The 21,884-nt window shown below is 47.4% G+C and overlaps 6 protein-coding genes across 6 annotated transcripts in view; 1 reads left to right on the plus strand and 5 right to left on the minus strand.

Annotated features, from left to right (window-relative positions):
• BBA_00087 (uncharacterized protein) overlaps positions 1–907 on the minus strand; it is a gene marked incomplete at both ends in the record, with an annotated part of 1,133 nt that extends 226 nt beyond the window's left edge. The window contains 2 exons of the mRNA XM_008595184.1: positions 67–210; positions 281–907. Coding sequence (XP_008593406.1) covers positions 67–210; positions 281–907 — 771 coding nt within the window. The remainder of the gene's footprint in view (positions 1–66; positions 211–280) is intronic.
• A 3,273-nt stretch (positions 908–4,180) lies between these two features.
• On the minus strand, positions 4,181–6,470 carry BBA_00088 (C6 finger domain protein; the record flags this gene model as incomplete). The annotated part of the gene is made up of 7 exons (XM_008595185.1): positions 4,181–4,215; positions 4,326–4,465; positions 4,590–4,605; positions 4,660–5,174; positions 5,230–5,313; positions 5,409–6,391; positions 6,429–6,470. 7 exons carry the CDS (start codon positions 6,468–6,470, stop codon positions 4,181–4,183), a joined length of 1,815 nt encoding a protein of 604 aa, XP_008593407.1.
• A 2,957-nt stretch (positions 6,471–9,427) lies between these two features.
• BBA_00089 (uncharacterized protein) lies at positions 9,428–9,733 on the minus strand (the record flags this gene model as incomplete). Its single annotated transcript, XM_008595186.1, has 1 exon — positions 9,428–9,733. The coding sequence occupies one exon, from the start codon at positions 9,731–9,733 to the stop codon at positions 9,428–9,430; it is 306 nt and encodes a 101-aa protein (XP_008593408.1).
• A 4,071-nt stretch (positions 9,734–13,804) lies between these two features.
• BBA_00090 (aryl-alcohol oxidase/vanillyl-alcohol oxidase) lies at positions 13,805–15,641 on the minus strand (the record flags this gene model as incomplete). The annotated part of the gene is made up of 3 exons (XM_008595187.1): positions 13,805–14,536; positions 14,594–14,969; positions 15,031–15,641. 3 exons carry the CDS (start codon positions 15,639–15,641, stop codon positions 13,805–13,807), a joined length of 1,719 nt encoding a protein of 572 aa, XP_008593409.1.
• Positions 15,642–16,401: 760 nt separating this feature from the next.
• On the plus strand, positions 16,402–19,394 carry BBA_00091 (15-hydroxyprostaglandin dehydrogenase (NAD(+)); the record flags this gene model as incomplete). The annotated part of the gene is made up of 5 exons (XM_008595188.1): positions 16,402–17,302; positions 17,997–18,312; positions 18,388–18,643; positions 18,703–19,155; positions 19,218–19,394. 5 exons carry the CDS (start codon positions 16,402–16,404, stop codon positions 19,392–19,394), a joined length of 2,103 nt encoding a protein of 700 aa, XP_008593410.1.
• A 341-nt stretch (positions 19,395–19,735) lies between these two features.
• BBA_00092 (uncharacterized protein) lies at positions 19,736–20,981 on the minus strand (the record flags this gene model as incomplete). Its single annotated transcript, XM_008595189.1, has 2 exons — positions 19,736–20,715; positions 20,777–20,981. 2 exons carry the CDS (start codon positions 20,979–20,981, stop codon positions 19,736–19,738), a joined length of 1,185 nt encoding a protein of 394 aa, XP_008593411.1.
• Between the last annotated feature and the right edge of the window lie 903 nt (positions 20,982–21,884).

Raw genomic sequence — 21,884 nt, forward strand, 5'->3', positions numbered from 1 at the left:
TCTTCTTCTTCTTCTTGTCCTCATCGTCACTCTCCAATTGGGCGGCAAAAGGGAAGGGGTTCTTACGGGGAGGGGGCAGCCATCGTTTGGCTCATCATCGGCTTCAGCGGCTTCCTCAATGGGCGCGCCGCCGAGTGCACAGCCAGGAGGGCAAACCTGGCAGCCATTGGCAGCTGCGATGTGTTCGCAGCCAGGAATTCTGCTGCAGACCTAAAAATGTAAAAGCGGTTAGTCTTATTATAATCCGTCTCTCTCTTTTATTTGCAAAAGGGCATCTTACGGCGGGGGGGCAATCATCACTTGACTCATCGGCAACTTGGGGCTTGGCGTCGCATTGAGCTTTGTAGTCCTGAGCAGAGCAGCCGATTTGAACGCATTCAGGAATCGAGATAAATGCGATGTCCTCATAGCCAGCCCGGCAGCTATCACCGTCAAACGCAGGGACTTGGAAAGGCTTATAGCAATCACATGTCTTCTGCTCATTTGCGGCTGTTGGCGTAGGCGATTCCGCCACAGCTGCAGGCTTTGCATCTTGGAGCTTGGCGTCGCATTGAGTGTTGAATTCTTCTTCAGGACAGTTGAGCTGAGTGCAATCTTTTCCAGCACCAAAGAAAAATGATGTATTTTCATAGCCATCGTCGCAAAAGCCACCGCTGCCAAGGGACCTAAAAGGCTTGGAGCAATCACAAGATGGCTCAGGGCTTTGGCTTTGATTGACGCATTCGCCATCGAGAAGGACCTTGCCTGCGCCGCAATTGGGAGCCTGAGGAGAACCATTTGCTCCAGCTCGGCCGAGAAGACCGTTTGCTCCAAATGGAATGCCGGACTTCTGAGGGTTGCGGATCGCCAGTGGCCCAGCCGCAACTAGGCCAATGGACAAAGTGATGAAGGTGTTTGATAGCTTCATTTTGAAGTGAGATTTTGAAAAACAGGATCTTGGTAGGTAATACTATTGAAAAGGAATGTGTAGTTGTCGGGATGTAGACTGAGCAATGGTCAAGAACTATTCCTATGGTCCTATATATAGTATTTGAAGATGGAGTTCTGGAATATACTTGTTCGGCGTGTGTAGATTAATTACTTACTTAGGGAGGATCTTTACTTGGTTGTATGACGGTTTCACTATTATGTGAACGGAGCTCCCGACGTTTTGCGTGTGGTCCTCTGCCCCTAAATTTCCCAAATTGCAAGTTCATGAGTCTTCACCACATGATGTTTGAGTCCCCCATGACATAGATTTGAAAGCTAAGCCTCTGACTAAAGCTACAAGCCAGCTCGCTCTGCTTTTCCACTCTAAGCTATGTAGTCTAACCCTACTCCTTGCCCCCGCATGAAACGCAAGGGCGACCAGGTCTAAAAGGCATCTCGACCAATTTGCGCAGCGAGCACAATTCGTAGCTTCTTCAATCAACTCTCTGCTCTTCGGGACATCTAGTCAACCATGACTCAGCGGACTCGGTGGAGTGGCTTTCAACCCTGCGTAAACCTGACACAAAAAGCCATAAGCGGCGTCAGTTGGTTGGTGGCAATTCCGGAAGCATCGGACGTTGCCCGGCATCACTCGTTCGTATTGTTGCCTGCACAGTCCAGGATAAAGGGTCAACGTAGTCTAATATGATATTGACTATAAAAACTACAATGGTGGGCTATATTCGGCCAGCTACTTCATCTATAGGGTCGAGACAATTGACGTGCGACTCCAGCTATCACTTACTAAACGAATAATAGCAATGCCAGCAGGACGCGTAGAGATTGCGTCTTGCTTTACGGCGCTGCCGAGTGGGCCAACTTCATACGCTCATTTACATAGCCTTGTCGCACGACTTAGCATCGGCGTCTTACTACGCCGACATAGGCGAGTGCGTAGTTCGCCCAGTGGCCTTGTCGCACGAGTCGGCAACTCGTGCCATCATACCGCGCCGACACAGGCGAGTGCGTGCAGACGCTAGAAGGCTCTAGCACGCTAAAAGGCTATAGACGCTTAGTTCGCCCGGCGGCCTTGTCGGACAAGGCGGCAACTCGTGCCGTCATACCGCGCCGACACGGAGTACATGACTCGGCACTCGTGGCAATAGCGTCTTATAATAAGATAGGGCGGATCTAGCGAGATCTTCGAATGATTACTGGAGACCCTTTCCTCAGGTACGGAGAAGGTAGTAGTGCCTGAATCGCTCTTGTTCCAACACGGGATGGCCGTTCTGTCCGAGTGAGCAAGGCCATTGGCACATTGTAAATACACCCCGGTAGTGTGATGTACGGGGAAACACACACACACACAGACACAGCTTAGTATGCAACACACCTATAACGGTTTTTACGGTAACAGTCCGTCGTTCTTCTAAAAATTACTTACAGCGCTGTACTCTTACAATCGCCTGCAACCAATTTTAGCAAGGCTGCTAATACTCGTTCTTGATAAAGTAAAACAAATACGACCTATGGCATGTAAAACTTCGAGGAGACACCGAATTCCATCAACATAATCATACTACTTCAATGGGAACACGTGGTGGAAAAGCCACATTTTGTTGCTAGAAACTGATTACCTAAGACCCATGGGCTTGTACGGACCCATGCTCTAAAGTTATGGGTTCCCGTTATGGGTTCCCGTTAGAAGGCCTGAAGCTGAGTAATAAGCTGGCGCTAATACCGTGATCCTGAGTTTTTTTTTTTGAGTACTGGCGACTGGCGACTCAGGATACATCGAAGAAGAACCCACAGGGCTGGCCACGGTAGGCCACGGCGGGCCACAGCACAAAGTACCGTCTATCCCCTGTACAGAAGCCGTACAGCCAGTATAGCAGCTATACAGCAGCCGTACAGTGGCCAGTACAGCAGCCGTACAGTGGCTACAGCAGCCGTACAGCCAGTACAGCAGCTATATAGCTACCAGCACCCTAAGTCACCACTTTTGATTTAAGTACTGGCGACTTAGAATAAGGCATAAAAAGGTAGATAAAGAGCCCTTTTTGCCTATGCGAGACGCCCCTGTTAGAAAAGGTACTTCGTTAACCAAGGGGTAGATTGTGGCTGACCGGGGGGTTAAGCAGGGTAGTCAAAGTTATGTATTTTTATGAAAAAAAAAAAAACTACTCGAGTCGCCAGTCGCCAGTACTCAAAAAAAACTCAGGATCACAGTATTAGGAGTATAGTAGGAGTCTTCGGGTAGAGCACACCCTCATAGTCCTGATATTCGTCCCGCGAAAGCAGCTGAATCCCGGCTTCACCACAGCTAGTAACAGCATTAAAGAGAGTCTGGGCCACCATGAATGGTACCCGCCATTTGAACCAGATTTTCCCTTCGGTCAATTCAGTCAAAGCAGGAATAGGCTCACTCCAAAGGTCCTCGAGGCAGGAGTAGTGCAGCACGACAGGCAATTAGGCTTCTGACTTGTTATCCAGCACAGCGATTCACTCGCTGGCAAGACTGGTTGAGGCTCCTATTGTCGACCTTTGAATAAGCGGCTCAATAAGGCTTCTCAGTTCAGCGTCAGATATGTTGCCGAATCCAGTGTCAAAGTCCTGTACCGGAGGCTCGGTATTCCATTCGTTAGGCGTTGTTGGTCTATGGTTCAAACTAGACTATAAATGTTGTCTGCATCCTCAGGAATAGCACATTCCTCCATCAATTGATTTATGACTTGGGTGAAAGAAATGTTAGTCAGCCTTGCTAAAGTCTACACTCAACGACTACCATACCCGAGCGGGAACCTTTGCGGTACAGAAGAGGAGAATGGCCGACTTTTTGGATTGTGATGCAGCTGAATGTTGCTGTTGTGCTATGCGCGCCAGCGAAAAGAATTTAGAAAAGGCTGAAGTCGTCACGTTGGTGAGAAAAGAGACTCTGAAGCAAAAGATGAGGGAGATAGAAACTGCAATAAAGCAGCAGCAGCAGCAGGTGTCACTTAAACTATGGCGCGTTGCATGTCCGATCGATCGTGCCATGCGTCTTTTTTTTTGCGTGCGAGGTTTCCGACGGAGTACTGTCGTTGACCCTTGGGCAGTTTGCATTGGGGTACATTGGGCCTTTATTTATACCCAAACCCAGCTTGCCGTGTTTGGGAAAGCGCAATAAGTGTTGTCCTCTTGATTCATTTGCTGTAAATTGAATAGAAGGCTTCGTAAGCAGCGGATGGACTTATCGCATGTACACGTCTCTCTGTGTCGACGACCGTGGTTCTCAGCCCACGGTTAAGCGTCGTATAAGTTGTATGTCTAGCAAATGTTTGGTTATAACATTATAGTGTAATGTATGGTAGACTATTAAGCGAGGTGCCTGATAAGACGTGATTTTTCACGAAGAATAGTGACAATTCGGAGCATACACTCAATGCAGGACCCGTTGATAGCCCATTTTGATAAAATGGCAATCGTGTCAGCTTGTAGAGTATCAATATCATAGACGTGGCGGATAAGTAGAGGACTATGTGCTGCCAAGGTGGCCATAATAATACAAGCAAAAACCCTGGTAAGATTTATAGTTAATAGTTTTCCTTGGTAAACATTGCTGCTTATTCGAAGCTGTGGGTAAGGCGTCCGCGATACACAATAATATACAAGGACAAACCTCACAAGGCTATTAGACTCACCCATGAATTGTACTCTCTAGGGAGCCGCAAGAAGTGCTAATTCTATACGGGGCCAGCCTGAGGAACTCACGACAGTGATGTAGGCATTTCACAGCATTATCCAGCGTTGCCTGCCGTACGTTACTATGCTTGGGAAGCGCACAAACATGAAACAAGTATGGCCGATAGATGATGTGGCCAGTGGCATTGTAACGCAGCAGAAGTAACGCGTCGTGGACACTAGGCGAGGACTCGTTACATTGAGGCCTGATGTCAATTGGCAAAAGGCTATACCATGCCTGCAGTTGGCGAATGAGCTCCTCTGTTACCTCCTGCCGAGGTAATTCCACAGTAGAAGTAAAGTCATTACTGGCTGTGCTGAAAAGCGGTGTCAGCTTTGGAAGAGAATCAGCTTGGTCAGCCGCCTGTACTTGGGCAGTGTCGTACATGACATGATGGACTCGGTTAAGAAGACGTCGCGCAGACAAGTTGGCAAGCCAAGCTATCATGTTCTTATCAGTAGGGTCGCCGCAGTCTGGAAAAGGCAACTTCTCCACGATATGCTCGACACCGCTTCGAGGGAGGTGGTACTCTGCAAGAAGGTCGCTAATAGGAGTCAGGTGATGAGCAGCTTTAGAGTATGCGGCTGCGAGTCACATACCATTCCTGTAAGAAAATAGCCCAGAATGTACGTAGCATTACTTGATACTCGCGCGGCGGGGCACTGCGCTCCGAATTATGCTGCCTGGCTCAGGGTGTCATTTTTAAGGTCAGCTTTCGTGGTAGAATCGCCAGGCCACTAGCCTAGCTATCGAGACAGCCTGCCTTATGCAAACGTACCGGGCAAAAAACTGCTGTAATGCTGTTGAAGCCATGTGAAGACACTTGGCCGAGATGAGCGGCCAGCACATATAACCATAGTAGAGAGCAAGCAGGCACATTGTTTGTGGTAATAATACGCTTTCGCCGCTGTACTGCATCCATTCCTGCAGTAGTATTTGGCCACAAAGAGCTATAGACGGGGCGTAATCTTTACTCCCTGCGGTAAGAAAATCTCGCTGCTTTCGTGATATGGTTCCTAAAGCTAGAATAATGTAGAGCCTTATATGCACTAGCAGGGGCGGCTGTATTCCTGAGGTGCGCCTTGCGTCGTGAAGTAGAGTCCGTAGCTCGAGAACCTCGTGAACATCTAGGATGCAGTATTGTGAATTGACATTGTTGACAAATTCATCCACCAGCGCGTGGTCGCCGTCATCCGTAGTAAGAGGAAATAGATTGTTGGTATTCAACTCGTTGGAATTGGTCGAGGCGCTCCTCCACGGCAACCATGGGGACGGACGCCTAGACTCGATATGCAAGAAGAAATCTGAAGGATACCGTCCAATAAGTTCGCGTATTAGTGGGAGCTGGAGAAGACTATCAGTTGTGGTGGAATGCCACATAGGTATAACCATAACACCTGGTGACAAGTCCCCGCGGCCCTCGTAATATACCAGCTCCCGTGAGACCTGCGAATGCGGTGAACAGTGTGCTTCAGTAGCGACTATGGGCTGTCTTGCAGGTGTCGAGGTGTGAGAGACTTGCGCAGCGGCAGGTTCATTATGAAGGCCTGTGTGAGGGAGCTGTTGCTGGGACTGGCTAGTGGAGCTTTGCGTCGGACCGAAGTGATTCTGCGATAGCTCTGCAGTGCCTAAGAGCCTGCTAGGATCTGATTCGAATAATGCCTCTCGTGTATAAGTCGGCCGTTGAGGTAATATGAAAAAGGCCTCCTCTAAAGTTTCCAGACGCTCGACGACGCTTTGGAGCAACACAGCCGTCGCTTCCTGTCTGCGATAATAAAGTCAGCTCTTCTGAACAGACTTGTAACCGTTCCGCTATGGCATGTCGCAAAGAGAAGGCCATGATTCCGAGATTAAGTCCCAGGCAATTTGCCTAGGACTTAGTCGCAGGCAGCGTTAATTATTACTAAATTTAGTATAATACGCCTACTAAAATTATATAGAATTTATATAACTTAAAGATAAAAGTATCTTTTACTAAAGGGCCTTATTAACTATAAAAAATAGTTAATAACCTTATTTTTTTCTCCTAATTCCTTAAGTCTTATCTATAACTAAGTCTTAGTTAAATTAGCTAAGACTTTATCTTAAGTAAGACTTTTTAATATATATTATATAAATTTAGGTACCTAATAGCCCTTAAAAATCTTATATATTACTATAGGTACTATAGGCGGCTTTTATAAAGTACTATTATAGAAGAGGGGGGGGGGTAAAGGTAGTAAGCTAATTACTAGAAAGGGCTTAGTAAATACTAAGAACGCCTCTTATAAGGCTATCTTTAGTAAAGGGTATAAAAAGTTATATTCTTATATAAAACGCTAAGAAATCCTACTATAGGGGAGTCTTATATAGGACTAAGAGTTAGTCTTGGAATCATAGCCTTAAGGAAGTAAATAGCCGATGCTAGGGTTGCGGTGCCTACATGTATAATAATCCTTGACCAAAATTAAAGATAGGGTGGTTGGGATTCGGCATGTCTTGCCAGAAATGTTGGAACGGGAAGTTGGTCGTTACGAACGGCATACTGTCTTAGCATATAGCGGCGACGTGATACAAGGGAAAGATCACGAAATCAGAGTCAGCACGCAACATACTCGGTACCGAATCAGTAGATTCCTGCTTAGGTCAGCTTTGTCTGAGCATTACGGTACAGGCTGAGATATCAAGCCCCTGCTGGCCGCCTTAGAGACGGAAGGGGTGGATCCATGGCAAGGGCGTAGCTATCGGATTTGGTTGGCATAAGCCGCGCCGACGCTGCAAGGCGGAAACAGTGGCGCCGGTACTGGAAACATGGCCCGCTAGCGCCGCATTGAGTCGTTCAAGTAGCAAACTTTACTGGTATGGCTTCTCAGACCAGTGTCGGGCATCACGGCGTTTCCCCATTCCATATAGACCCCGCATTACACGAAACGCATGCGGAAACCAGTAGTTAGGCCATAATTCCGAGATTTAGTCCCAGGTAATTTACCTAAGCATAAGTTATAGGTAGTATTAATTATTACTAAATTTAGTATAGTATATCTACTAAAATTATATAAAATTTATATAACTTAAAAATAAAAGTATCTATTACTAAGGGGCTTTATTAACTATTAAAAATAATTAATAACTTTATTTTTTTTTTACTAATTCCTTAAGTCTTATTTATAACTAATTCTTATTTAAATTAAATAAGAATTAATTATAAGTAAAACTTTTTAATATATATTATATAAATTTAAGTACTTAATAGCCCCTAAAAATCTTATATAGTATTATAGGTACTATAGGTAGCTTTTATAAGGTACTATTATAAAAGGGGAGGGGCTAAAGGTAGTTAAGTTAATTACTAGAAATAGCTTTATAGAAGCTAAGAACGCCTCTTATAGGGCTGTCCTTAGTGAAGGGTATAAAAAGTAATATTCTTACTAAAGGCACTAAGAATGGCTACCGTGGGGGAGTCTCCTATGAGACTAAGAATGAGTCTCGGAATCATGGCCTTAGCGTGCTCCGCAGCGCCCTGAAAAGTCAATGCGGGTCACGTCAAGGCGGCATAGGCGGCGCTATTAGAACCACTTTCTCGACTATGACTCATAATTATATTGCCTGTGGCCCGTGATTATTGACCTTTTTGACCCGATTGAAGACACTAACTAGGTTTGTGGGTGCGGCGCGTCAATCCAGCAGGGGCAGTCACGCCTGAAATGTTATGCAGGCTTAGTCCGGTGACAAATAACGCCCGAGGCGATTCAGGCGGTGCGAGCACAGAAAACTTGGTCCCGCGTCGGCGGACCGACATGCCGCCCGGGCTTCGCACGTGGCTGGCGGAACAAAAGTCGCCTAGCTGTGGGGTTGGGTAGCGATCGGCGGCCCGGTATAGCGGACCACCAGCCGCCTAAGTTATTGCTGTCGCCAACGCAGCCCGCCAATCCCCACAATCTGCTCTTCCGGAGTGGAGTTGTCAATTGTTGTGTGATTGCTCTCGTGCCTCGCCACATCGTTGACCGCGGCGTGCATCTCCTCGCAACTCGTCCACATACTGCCCTTCGCAGAGAAGTCTCAGTTTCTCGGTTCCAAGTGAGATCAACTATTACCTCGTACGGGAGTTTGAATATCTGTAGTACGTGAGTCCTACTCGTCTCATGCCCCGCCCCGTCTATCTCCCAAATATATGCCACGTCGCGATTTACCCCTCCGGGAAAAGGCCGGTCACCAACCGTGCCTAGCGTAAATGAAAGCGTTGCCTAGTAAACGCTGACTACGCTATAGAAAGCCTTTATTCTTAATGATTAATACTCTAGAACTTTTTACTTTATATAAAAGCTAGCTCCCTATAGTCGTGGTATCTTAGATAGACCACAGAGTTATATATTAATGACTAAGCTAGGCGACTCCTACAAGTCACGTTAAGGGGATAAGGAGCAGGAATAGAGAGAAGAGCTTATATATGACATGATAATATCGCCGCATCTAATCTCATTTAGTTGGTAAGCCCCGGCAAGTACCGCTTAGTCGTGGCGCGAGTCTAAACGGAGCCTCATCCGGATTCAGCCTGCTACGCCATGCTAACCGGCTCACCGCCTTGCCCGCCCAGTGTCCTGAACACAGCAATAGAAGAAGATACAGGCCCGTTAGCCTAGATTGAAGCAAGCCGAAAAGTTGCTCTTTTCCCATATAATCTCCGTCGTGCGTTATCAGATGTAGAGAGTTACGCGCCCTATTATGGAATCGAGCTCGTGTCAATGGCTTTTTCTGAGGCTCGCAGCATCAAGAAGAGCAGTTTTTTTTCCATACCTTGACCTAGCTACTGCCCGTGACCTAAATGACGGGCATGTCAGGGACACAGGTGCCGATGCAGCCCTCGTAATAGACGCCCTGAAAGTATCGCTCGCAGTCGGCCGGCGCGGTACACTTAAAGCGTGCCGGGCATTCTTCAGTGTTCGAGCCTGTGCCGCAGCGAATAGTGATGGGATCCCGGTGGACGGGTGTATAAGAATGCTTGTCGAGGGGGAACTGCTTCCGCGCGTGAAAGACCACCATGCAGAGGGCGCCGTATGCCGCTATACAAAGGGCACACAGCACCACAGAAGTTTTGGCGAGCATCCTAGCAGATGTAGAAGTCATTTTAAAGAAGAGCTCCGAATAAAAGGAGAGAATTTTAGAACACAAATGTAACAAATTACTATAGATATAAGTTCTACTTATATTATTGTTCGGGAGCGGCTTGTCATTCTAACATTTGAACGTCATGTCGCCACATAATATTATAAGCTAAAAAGAAAAGTGATACTTAGATTATGAGCGCCAAAAATCATGCATGAAACCCATGACTCAAACCTTGGCGAAACGCCTAATCACGTCTATCCCACTTGCACGTTATCTGGTGCATCACAATATCCCAGCGTCTGGTGCCTATGGCACGCCTACACACGGCAGCTGTGTAGATTCACTACTAAATAACCACGTATTCGGGTTGTTGACATGATTTTTGTGAGACGTTAGGCTTTGCCTGAGTATCGTAACCTTTACAAAGATGACCTACTCGCCTGAAATACCGTAACAATTTGGAATGTTGAGCCAAGTAGAAATCGACCGGCGCATCCTGTTGATACGTCGGCGTTCATGTAACAAATTCTGCTTTCTAACCTAGCTAGCGCGACAGCATGACTCTCGGCCACAGCATGACTCATGACTACAATTTGGATTCTGTCTAGGGCACGACTTGCAGCCGCAGTATAATTTCATAACTCGTATTTATAGCTGTTTTACGCCGTTTGCTACCTGTGCTACCTATACTGTAGGTTATTCTCGTGGATGAGTGCCAGAAACACTAGGAGTCGTTTCTAAATATAAAGCCTGACTCTGCTAAAACAGCTAAATATTGACTTAGGGGTAAACGCCTTGCGGAACTAATCAAGCGGAGCTGTAATTATTAAGACGAAGATGCCGTAGCGCAGGGACGGACGAGTCACGAAACAGTCTAGACTAGAGGTGTGGAAGTTTCCGCTGATCCTGAATCGAAGAATGCGTTGGAAAAGGTGGCAGGCGGCGTCTATGCTGACAGGCGGCACGGAAGCCGGAAGGGCAGTGCTCCGTCACCGCGGCATGTATCATGGAGTAAGGCCAATATAGCTAAATAGTTTTAATTAACTTAATCCCTCTTATCCTATATTACTTTATAGTGAATTATCAGGTTTAAAGCCCAGTAGTACTTGAAGAAGCTTCTAAGTTAGCAAATTTAGCTGCGCTGGCTGCCCAGTTCTCCCACCGGTTACACGTAGCAAAAACAGTTACTAGCCTGGCAGGCCAAGTGTCCCGCTAGGGCCGATGGCCGCTGGACGTTTTAGAAAATACAAACAAAAGTCTACTTCTATTTTGTATTGAGCTTGCGGGGCGACTCTTTCTAAGGATTTTCAAGGCTCCGAAAAGCCCCATGTAGGAGTGCAGCATGTGCTTTCAAATCCGATGTGGTCGACCGTGAGCAACGTGTCGTCAGATGTATCCCCCTTATGCTCTGACGAGTCGATTTCGAAAGAGTTGCCTGAAACGTTCGAAGCGTCGCTCGATGTGGCGTAGTGTAAGTGGCGCTGTCTTTTTGGATCAGCATTTGCTTCCGGAGACATGGCAACAAGCCCAGACGAATGCAAGATATTTGCCGTTAAAGTAGATGGGAGAAAATATAAGACGGAATCACAGCGGTGTACATTCTACGGCGCGTGTACGTGTAAGAACGCATCGCGTTGGGAACGTGCTGGAAAAAGCAATGTGATCAGATGAAAGTATTGACTGTAATCGCATTCCGGGCTATATCGTCAGCAGGCGTCGTAAACGGCCACGCACAGGCTGGGTTTAGGAGCATGGATTTGATATCGAGAAAGATGAAACTGGTCGCCGGTTTTGGCTATGCAAAGCATGCCACCGAAAGAAGACAGCTACCACGCACATGTACGATGCCGCCAAGCAAACGGCCATATAGAACACACCCGCCGCATCAACAAAGGTGGGCAAATAGCACTGCAAAGAAAGAGACAACGCACTCTGATCGACATGGTTGGCCTGGATACCGGCAGCCAAAGGATCAAGCATTGATGAATGCATTCGTGGCATCGTTTGGATCCGCTCGACTTCAGCAGCTACTGGTTCGTTAGGTGGCATGCGATAACAATAAAGGTGTTGATATATATATTGTGGGCGGAGCGAAGAGAGTCAGAGTTGAGCTGTCGAGGTTTGCGCCCATCTGGCAGCTGTGGCGTCATCGCCTCCTAAGGTGCCATCTGGTTTAGAATTCTCTTCAACATCAATCAACATAGCCACACTTCTGTCAGGTCTATTAATTCTGCCTGTTCGGTTTCCTCGTAACTCTAGGTCTTTGCTTCAAGCACTACACGAGCAGCGAATTAACTTACAACCCCCTTGCTCGTGTGGCCTTACGGTCTATCGTAGTAGTCTGTCGGAAATGCTTAATAAAACTTAATAGCCCTTACAAATTACCCCTGAGAGATTACATGTGCGGAAGAAGTCTCCTCTTCGAGCTAGGAACGCATCGGCAATACAGAGGTCATTCTGCTTTGAACTCGGAAACAACGCATTGATGTGTGCCGGAACCTCGTATTGAAGGAGCTCGATGACCCGCTTGAGGTACTAGCCGAGGCTATAGTATCGAAGCTTATTACTAGCATACCTTATCGGGACGCTCGGCACGGAAAAGGATTGGTGGGCGTTGACAATTTAAGGGCGTAGAGTAATACTGGGACGGTTGATATTAGCCGCTGTTACATTCTAAGGCGCGCCCAAGAACGGAATGCATTTCTAGCTTTTACGAGCTAGGACAATAACTAACTATAACTTAATAGTAAATATAACTATTAAGTATATATATTTTTATAAAGCGCTAATTCTCTAAAGCTAAGTTCTAAGAGGTTAATAGTATTTTTTATAAAGACTTATAAAAATTTATATAACTAGGTTTAAGGTTTAGTTAGATAGTCTAATATAAGTTTATTATAATATAAGATAGCTATCTATAATCCTTTTCTTAAACTAAAGACTAATGATAATATTAGATATAGGGGATTAATAGATTATTAGAGAGATTAATCTAGGTTTTTAAGTTATATATAAATATTAAAGTATTTTTAAAAATAATAAATTAGTTTACTAATGAGTTAATTATAAGATTAATTAATGAAATAGTAGTATAAGTATTACTCTTAGGTATAGGTTAAGAATTAAGTTTATAGTAAAATTAATATTTTTAATTTAAGTTTTACTTTTATAAGATAAGATATAAAAAGCTATTCTTAAGATATTTAAATATTCTATTAGAAATATAAAACTTTAATATAAAGAGATAAGAATAAATAGAAATATATAAAAAGATATAAAAATATAAGAAAGTAGAAAATAAATATATAAAACTATAAAAAAAGAAGATAAGTAAGAAAAAGAACAATTTTATCTTTATTAAACAAAAATTCTCTTTTTTACTTAAATATAATATAGCTTAACTAGATAACTAAAATACCTTTATAAGTAAGTATATTTAAAAAGAGTAGAGTAGAAATATAAAAAAGGGTAAAATTTTTATTTAAGCTAGTTTATACTTTAGTTGCTTATATCTTCGATGTATCCCGAGTCGCGAGTCTCCAGTACTTGAAAAACTCAAGATCACGGCATAAAGGACATCCATGTAGTGCTCTTTTTTTTTTTTTCTAACAATTTCAACATGCGCTCTACAATCATCTACCGGGTATATCAGCCCTTAATTTTAAACTCTAACACTAGTTGCATCACGTCCTCCTGAACAACGACGGCTTCCATGATCGCACTCTGCTTTTGTACCCGACTGACTTGTTCCTCATGCGAGTCGCGCTCTTCTGTCATCTTTATCTAGCATGACATCAGACTGCTTGCAGGAATCATCTTTTCCAGCGAGTACTTTCAGGCACCACGTCAACTCAGGCTATCGCACAGCTTACTACGCTGACTCTCACGTCACCAGAAGCGCCGCTTTCCGGGCCAAACGCCGCTCAGCGCCGACAGTATTAGGTCTTGTCATTCTGCATTCTTCGTGCTAGCTCGCTAATACATGCCATAAAATTCACTCCATTGACCAAGTTTCACGTCATAATACCAAGTACCTGCGTTGATGAGCCTTTGACTAGTGATATTACCAGAGCTACATTTCATCTGCTACTACTCATCATTGGGAACCTGCCTGTTGTATTGCTTGTACGCCGTCGGCCACACACCATTTTTGCCCGGCGATAGGATGCCCTTTGGGTCAAGCGCATCCTTGATCTTCTCGCTCAGCTTCATATGCGCACCATTATTAAAGTTGTACGTGCCCGCAACCTGATCCATGAGCGCCAGATGGGCACGGTACTCGCCCCATCCACGATCGGCCGCTTCTTGGATCAGGAGCTTTATGAGTTTGTGTGCACGAGTGCGCATCTCGGGGTCCTCTCGATCAAAGATGATGCAAACAATGTGATGGATTTCGCGTACTCCGACAAGAAACGCGCCGAGGAAATCGAAACCAAACTCTTCGCTGCGACGGCGCGTCAGCTCGTACTGAGCCTCGGCATCGTCTCCAGTAAGCTTGGCAATGGGCGCAAAGAAGAGATGGCCACCGTTTGGCAGCCACGATACCCAGTCCAATTCAGTGATGGAAGGGATGCCCACAAAAGTGTTCTTCCTCGTCTGTAGCGCCTTGTCGTGAGGCCGATCCTCGGGAAAGTAGAACTGAGCGCCCGGGATCTGGCTGAAGGCGCCTTTGATAACCTTCCAGAGGATTTCTCGCACCTCTGGTGGACCGTATATACAGCCGTAAAAATTCCAGCGGCCAAGGCCTAGCTTCTCAGCAATGGCATCAAGCTCGGCGTCCGTTAGAAGCTCCTTGGAATTGGTATAAGAGCTACGGGTCCCCTAGATGCTTCAGTCAGGGTGTGGCACGCACCATGTAGCGCAGAATGCTATACGCACCTCCATAGCCGCGCTGACAAGGATATTGTCCAGCTTTGGCACGTTCTGTAGAACCATTGAAACTCGCAGCGGCCGCATGATCTCGATGATGCGATTCAAATCATCATCGCGGGGAAACGTAATCATGTAGGTCTGCGAGCCACCCGGGTTGGGCATGAGCCAGACACCCATCTTTGTAACAATGCCCATGTTGGATTGAGAAAAGATTCCATCGAGATGCGGGCCGAAACCATAGTTAAACAGCTGCCAGCACTCATTCGGCTCTTGCTCGTGGGGCGGCGCGTTCTTGTCTGCTTTTGGGTTGGGCAAAGCACCCATGCCCGTTCTAATCAATGATCCGTCAGGAAGAACAACTTCCAAACCGCAGTGCATCATCCTAGAAAAGTCAGCCATGTTTTCTTCAGACACTGAGGAGGCAAGCGGCGCATCTTCCCTACCAGTGATCTCCGTAAGGAGTATAACCAATGCCTCTCTCAATAGTGTTTCCAATGACAGATCCGCCACCCAAGTCAGGACAGTCCGCCCAGACCTTGTCTCGCAGCTCATGGTCAACAAGGTACTGGTGAAGATCGAAAAAGGAAACGCCGGGCTCAACAAGAGCATAAGCGCTGTCTGCGTCTACCTTGAGCACCTTGTTCATGTGTTTGCCCATGTCAAGACCAATGCTACCGGATACACGGGGAGCAGCACCTCCATACCCAAGGTTCCTACCCATGGAGAATGGCCAGACAGGCAACTCCATTTCATTGGCGAGGCGCATGATGTCCTGGACGCCGGGGACATCTTTGGGAGCCACAGTACAAGAGTGCAGAAACGTCTTTTTCTCCAAAATGTTGAACATGTCATGTACCTTGGAGCGGTCCATGTAATCTTGCTGCTGAAGCTGGTCTTGACCAGCCACAACAACAAGATTTTCGTCGCCAACAATTGCGCTGGCACGGCGCAGGAACTCATGAAATTTTGCAGACGACGTGCTTGGCGGCAATGAAATGGGTTCAGGATGAGTACGGGAAGCCGGCCCCAGCTGTGAACCACTCGTATTCGACATGATTTCTCTAGGCGTTGATGTCTTGGCAAGTTTTGCTTCGATCAGAGCAGACGTATTCTTTTTCCCCTTTTGCAGGATTCAAGTAGATGAGTGAACTTGAAGGGGGCGGGGGGCAGCACACAGACGACATGCTGGCTCGACTATGGTTAGCAGTGAGTGGTCTAGAGACAAAAATTCCAGAGATCACCCCGCCGCTTACGGTTTCGCATTTTCGCTGAAACAATACGCGGCTCGGAGATATACAGGTTGACTGACCTGCCGAACTGTGCGGAAGGGGGGGCGCGGCTGCTATCGGAGCTTACGTCGATCCCCGCGCCACGGGATTGGTTCGCAAATAGCCTTCAGCCTCGCTAATGAGGGGTTAATAATAACGCAATCAAGATCAAGAGTTCTCTTTTCACGACCTATCTAGGTACTATCCGACGTCCAGGTACCCGCAAAATCCACCGTGATATTGCAATGACACGTTCGCAGGATCAGCTCGCAATATAGACACAAAATGTATTTGGGCTCTATTTTTGAACACTGCGCCACATTCTGCATGTTGTACAAGGCTCGGCTTAGCTGCGTAAGAAATATGCATATTCGGCCGAACATTTGCAACCTCAAGGGATTTCTTCTCTTTTGGTGTATAAATACACCCTCAACTTGAACTGATTAATGCGAAGGCCTACTCGAGTGCCATTATTCCCCTACTGTACAAACATAGGACGCCACAAAAAGCACAAAAGGAAAAAACAGCAAAGTTGGTGTAAAAACAATGACACCTGTTGCAATTGTTACAGGTGCCTGCTCCGGCATCGGGCTCGCCATGTCCAAGGAGCTCATCCATCGCGGCTACAAGGTCTTCATGGGTGACATCAACCCCCGAGGTGGCGAGGTGGTTGACGCCTTGACTCCTTCTTCCGAGGCTGCGCCGCCACCTACGTTTGTCTGCGGAAACGTTGCCTCTTTCGAGGACCAATACGCTCTATTCGAAGCTGCCTATGCCTTTGCCCAGCACATTGACGTTTTCCTGGCCAATGCAGGCGTAGACGACAGGGAGGATCTCCTCGCAGAGCCTACCGATTCTGCTGCCTTTACCGCCAAGCCAGCGCCGTACGACGCAACCACCACCGAAATCAATCTTGGCGCTGTTCTTCAAGGCTTCAAGCTGATGGTGCACTATAGTCGCCGCGCGCAATACGACGCAAAGGCGGCGGGTCTCGCGTCTCCTCCGCTCAGCCGCATGGTTGTCACTTCATCGACCTTTGGGCTCTATCCGTTTCCCACCAACCCGGTCTATTCCGCCACCAAGCACGCCACAAGGGGACTTGTTCAGAGCCTCGGCCGACGGGCCCAGCAGGAAGCAAACATGACGCTCAACGCCATCCTGCCGGCCTTTGTGCCTACGGGTTTAGCCCCCGAAGGACTCGTCGCAAAAATTAGAGACAGAGGCTACCTGACGTCCATGGAGACAGTCGTCAAGGCGCTGGGCTTGTTCTTGAGCGAGACTGCGGAGCTTCCGGATTACGTTCAGAGAATCGAGGTTCCTGCCGCTACTGCGGGAGATGGGCCTCTGACCGGGGAATGCGCGGAAGTTAGTATGACTGAAATTTATTTGCGCGGATCTGTCCCGTTTGCGAATGACAGCCAACGATGGTTCTCGGAGGATCCCGATGGTATATGGCAGAAGAGCTATCAGCAAAAGAGAGCGGCTGATAAGAAGTAAGACTGAGCTACCCAGACCTCTACTTAGCACGTATTATATTTCTTCTTTCAAAAGCCAGCCCGTAATTTCTCGGGTGTCACTGTTCATGCGCGGCGTGGCTTAATATGAGTAAGAGCTGAATCGGACTCGCAACACCTGTACTTGTTCAGGCAGCTCGTAGAGGCAGTGACGTAAAGTATACGTTCGAGGCTCTCTGCCTGACACCATCCTCCACGTCGATATGCCGCAGATTACGCCGAGCAGAGCCTTATTTATGATTATTGGTCCGAATGTGCCTGTCAAAAGAACGGGCATTGGGATGGACACGTCTGCCACAAGCGATGCTTGAGATGGTTAGCCATATATATTGTCCAAGTGTTTCTCGGCAGGCTTTGCTGTCTCTGGTTGATTTGTTTTTTTTAAAAAAATCTTTCAAGAAGAACGTTATTCAGCTTCAGAAAAGACGATGACGGAGCCGAACCTCGCCTTGTTATTGACGGCCGTGCTGTTACTGTGTTTTGTTTTGCGGAAAATCTGGCAGCAATATATCCACTCGCAGTCCCCCAAAAGTAGCTCTGGAGTTACATTCTTTCAGTCCCGCCTGGACTCGCTGAGGTCTTTACGAGGTCAACATGAAGTTGTTGACGTTTTGCTAAATCTTATAGAGCAAGATGGTGCCGGTCAATGGCCACCGCTTGTTGTATATGACGATTGGCCGTCGGCTCTCCAGCCATATAAAAGCATATATCATGAGGTGATACCACAACTTTCTTGCTCCAATCCACTTCTTGATGACGATACTCTCATAATACGTCGCGAGTCATTTCGATCTCGCATGCGAGAGCTTCTAAACGAGCGGATAGACTTGCGCGAGGTGGAACGGCTGCTGAACGCGGCTGAAGCCGGCAACTGGACAAGTCTCCGCCGTGAGCAGCTCAACGGTGTTTATTGTACAGTTGCTGTTTTGAGACACGCATACAGGTAAGTTGACATTGCTTGTTTGGAGAGCAAGATGACTTGAAAAGCTCTGTGCTGACTGATTTGGTTTTGCGATAGATGGGCAACCATTCCCATTGTAAAAGTCGCACAAGCCGAGACCGTGGTAGACTTTCCCGTTCAACTCGATAGTCCTTGGGCACCGCTTCAACGACATTTTGGCTGTGCTGCTGAAAGTGGAAATAATACGGCAAATGTTCTCTACAATTTCAACGTGGACGGCAACAGGATATTCAAGATCAATATTGGCCAGTCAGACGAGATCGAATCGTCCGAAGAGGCATTCTTTCGCATGTTCTATGACATTGAGAAGTTGGTATGAAATATCTTCCAAGCACTACATGGTGTTTTGTTGGTTACTAATTACCAAGGCAGGCGCGCACTGCCTATATTGACATGGTAGACGCGATTGTGGCATTTGAGCAAAAGCGAAAAGCGGACTCACTGCGACACCTCCAGAAACTCAAACCCCAGTTGGACGAAATCTATCAGATATTTTATGATGGCCTGGTTGATGCCAAGGTATCCCGTAAAGTCTGGCTAAGCTACTGCCAAGGCTTTCAGGGTTGGGGTGTAGGCCGGTTTGTCGACGGACGCCATGTCAAGTATGACGGTCTATCCGGGAACCATGTTCTCATCTTTCAAGCAATCGATGCCTTCTTTGGTATGGAACGCTATCTCATCGACGAAAACATGGTCCGATACATTCCTGTCCGTCAGCGCGAGTTTACGAGCGTCTTGAGGCGACACTCTATCCGCGCGCAGATTGAAAAGGGCCAAGATGAAGAGATACGGGCAGAGTTGAGCAAGCTTGTGCATATCACAAGAGTAAGTTGATTGCCATTCGCCAATTCATTCTTGGACCATTTCCACTAAAGCTCTCATAAAAGGTGTTTCGTGCAGCACACAGAATGCGAGTCGTGCCCTACCTGAGGCAGCCAGCACCAGAAAGACTAATCATGACGGCGGGTAAATCCGTATTGGAGAATCAGGACACAAATGGACTTGAAGACGCCTTGGCGCCGTTGAACAAGATGATGACGACTAGGCTGCAAGAGACTGTCTAGCTGTTTCGTCTGAGGTGAACTTCCAGAAACATAGACGATGAAGAAGTGGCAACATGTGAAAAATTCTGGTCAAGATTGTTAGATTATTAGATTGTTAGATTGTTATAGACCAGTCCATCTAGCTTGAAAAATCATGATTCATTCTTCTACTGTAGAAATGTTCGTACTTTTGCGTATCTCCGTAACACGGGCAGAAGTGAGGTGGGAGTCTATATTGCATGAAAAGAGGACCTCAAGAGAGAAAAGAAATGTTGCCGAAAAAAATACGACGAAAATAAGTACAACGAATATGATGGACGATTTGAGAGTATCGCGTTCGTATGACAGTTACGTACAGAGAGTCACGCGGTTTCCTTGGCGGCGCTCTCATGTATGTACTGGAAAATGCTACCTTCTCGTCGCCGCAACTCCTGCTCTGCCAATGTTGTTAGAATAGCAATGGTGTCGCCGCGGTCCATCTCCCTAGTACGGCTCCCAGAATGGTTCGATGCCACGCTCTCGTCGTCGTCGTCCAGGTCCATGGAGCAGCGCGGGGCTGCCGTTTGCTTTACAAACTGCCGGAGCGAATCCCGGAGATTCTGGGCTGTTTGGGAGACTAGTTGCAGGTGGATCTCGGCGGCCGACTTTCTCGATACCTGCAGCCTGATGCCTCCAATGTTGATTCGCGGCGCTCGTTCGGGTGACGCAGCCCGTTGCTGTCGCGCGGTCAGAGAACCCGTGTCTCGCACCTCGTGTCGCAGCTTCTCCATGGCAAGCTCATAGGCCTCAAGAAGATAGCTGTAACAGCCCAATATTAGGAGAGAAGTCATGCCATGGCACTTTGCAACCGGCGTCGGCGGGTAACATAGCCCACTCTTCCTCAGGCGCTGAAGTATGTCGGTCATGTCGGCGCTAAGCCTGTATATGACGTCCATGTCGTCGGTCATGCCGAAAGACACTGCAAGCGACTCTGAGAGGGCGATGAGCTCGGAGTGCGTAGCTACGAGCCGGCCATGCAGGCTCTCGCTCCTGGGCGAGGCGGCAGCAGAAGGCGCCTCGCTGCTAGAATTGGTATCTTGGTGTGGACCGCTGCTAGAGCTTTGGGCGCTGCTAGGTTCCAAGGATGAGAAAAAGTCGGCGGCAGCATTTGAGCTCTCGTTTGATGTTGTGTACGTGCCACCGTGCATCGCCTCGTCAAGGGGGAGAAGAAGCTGCCCATAGTCGTCTAGAGAGGGCTGGTGGTCCCATGGGTAGGCGGCGGTATTCTCTTCTGTGGGGATGTTGCTGAAGAGGTCGGGGCTGCAATCGAACGAGTTGGGCAGAGTGACGGATCGAGTGTCTGCTGTGTGACAACTGTCAGATTCCGTGCCAAGTATAATGCAAAGGCGAGCGTCGAGACGTACCACTCATGGCTGGGGTTGGACGTTGGCTGGAGGAGCTTGACCGGCCTATGCCGCAACCAAGCGGACGGCCGGCCTGGCCGCGCGGACTGTAGTTGCAGACTACACCTGAGCGTATGCACTTGTGGCACCGCTTGGACGACGCATCTTTGGTGCAGCGCGTTTTGGCGGCGTAGCAACGATCGCAGGTGGACCTGATGAGGCTCATGCTGACGCTTTAGGTGGTATCGCTGTAGCATTAGTGGGAGTTCAAGCGGCAATGAAAAGCGACGCTTTTCGGTTCCGAATTTGCCACCTAGTTGTGACGCAAGGCTTTGCAGGCAAGTAGGTACAAGGAAGGATGCAAACTACATTGCCCGGTCTGATTCGAAAGTTCGACAAGTATTGGCGTTTGGTCAGGAGGAAGAAGGGGAGCAGGACAAGATGAAAATCAAGGGAGGAGTAGTAAGCAACAGTCTTTGTTCAAGCTGGCGACGAAAATCGAACAGCGGCTTACTGGGGCCGGGGACGGTAGCCTGATTTGTAGCGTGTAGCGAGCGGGACGGGCGATGTTGCATCTCAGCCGGAGCATGGAGATGCATGGAGCAGGCTCAAGAGCCAAAGAGAATAATGTTGTTAACTTTGGGTTCTTGGACCAGCCATAATTAGTTCCTGCCGCAGGCTAGCGTTTTCCACGGCATACGACGCGTACATTAGCTGCTGAGTCACACAGCCTGTAGCCTGTACCTATCAGCCCGTACCGCATCGCTCGTTTGATGATGTGTTTTACCCTACAGCAGGCATTCGATAACTAATTTTTGGTGCAACATTTGAGCTAAAATAAGTTGCGTTCACCAGCGTCACCCTGGATGGAGTCGCATGCAATTTTCCACTTGTGAGGGGCGACCTTTCGTTAATGATTTATTACTTATTATTTAATCTACAGTGGGTCTGAAGAGATTCCGCTCACGACCCCAAATCCCATAAAAATTTGGCTACTAGCTCTTATAATATCAGTGGTTTAAAAGTAGGTCTTGTAGTGGGATTTTAGGTCACGAGCGGAATTATTTGGATGCACTGTAGTCTTGTATAAACGAGACAGCTGAATTCTATTGCCAAGAATTTTACGGGG

The sequence above is a fragment of the Beauveria bassiana genome (genome assembly GCF_000280675.1).
Source record: "Beauveria bassiana ARSEF 2860 unplaced genomic scaffold BBA_S00001, whole genome shotgun sequence".
Taxonomy (NCBI): domain Eukaryota; kingdom Fungi; phylum Ascomycota; class Sordariomycetes; order Hypocreales; family Cordycipitaceae; genus Beauveria; species Beauveria bassiana.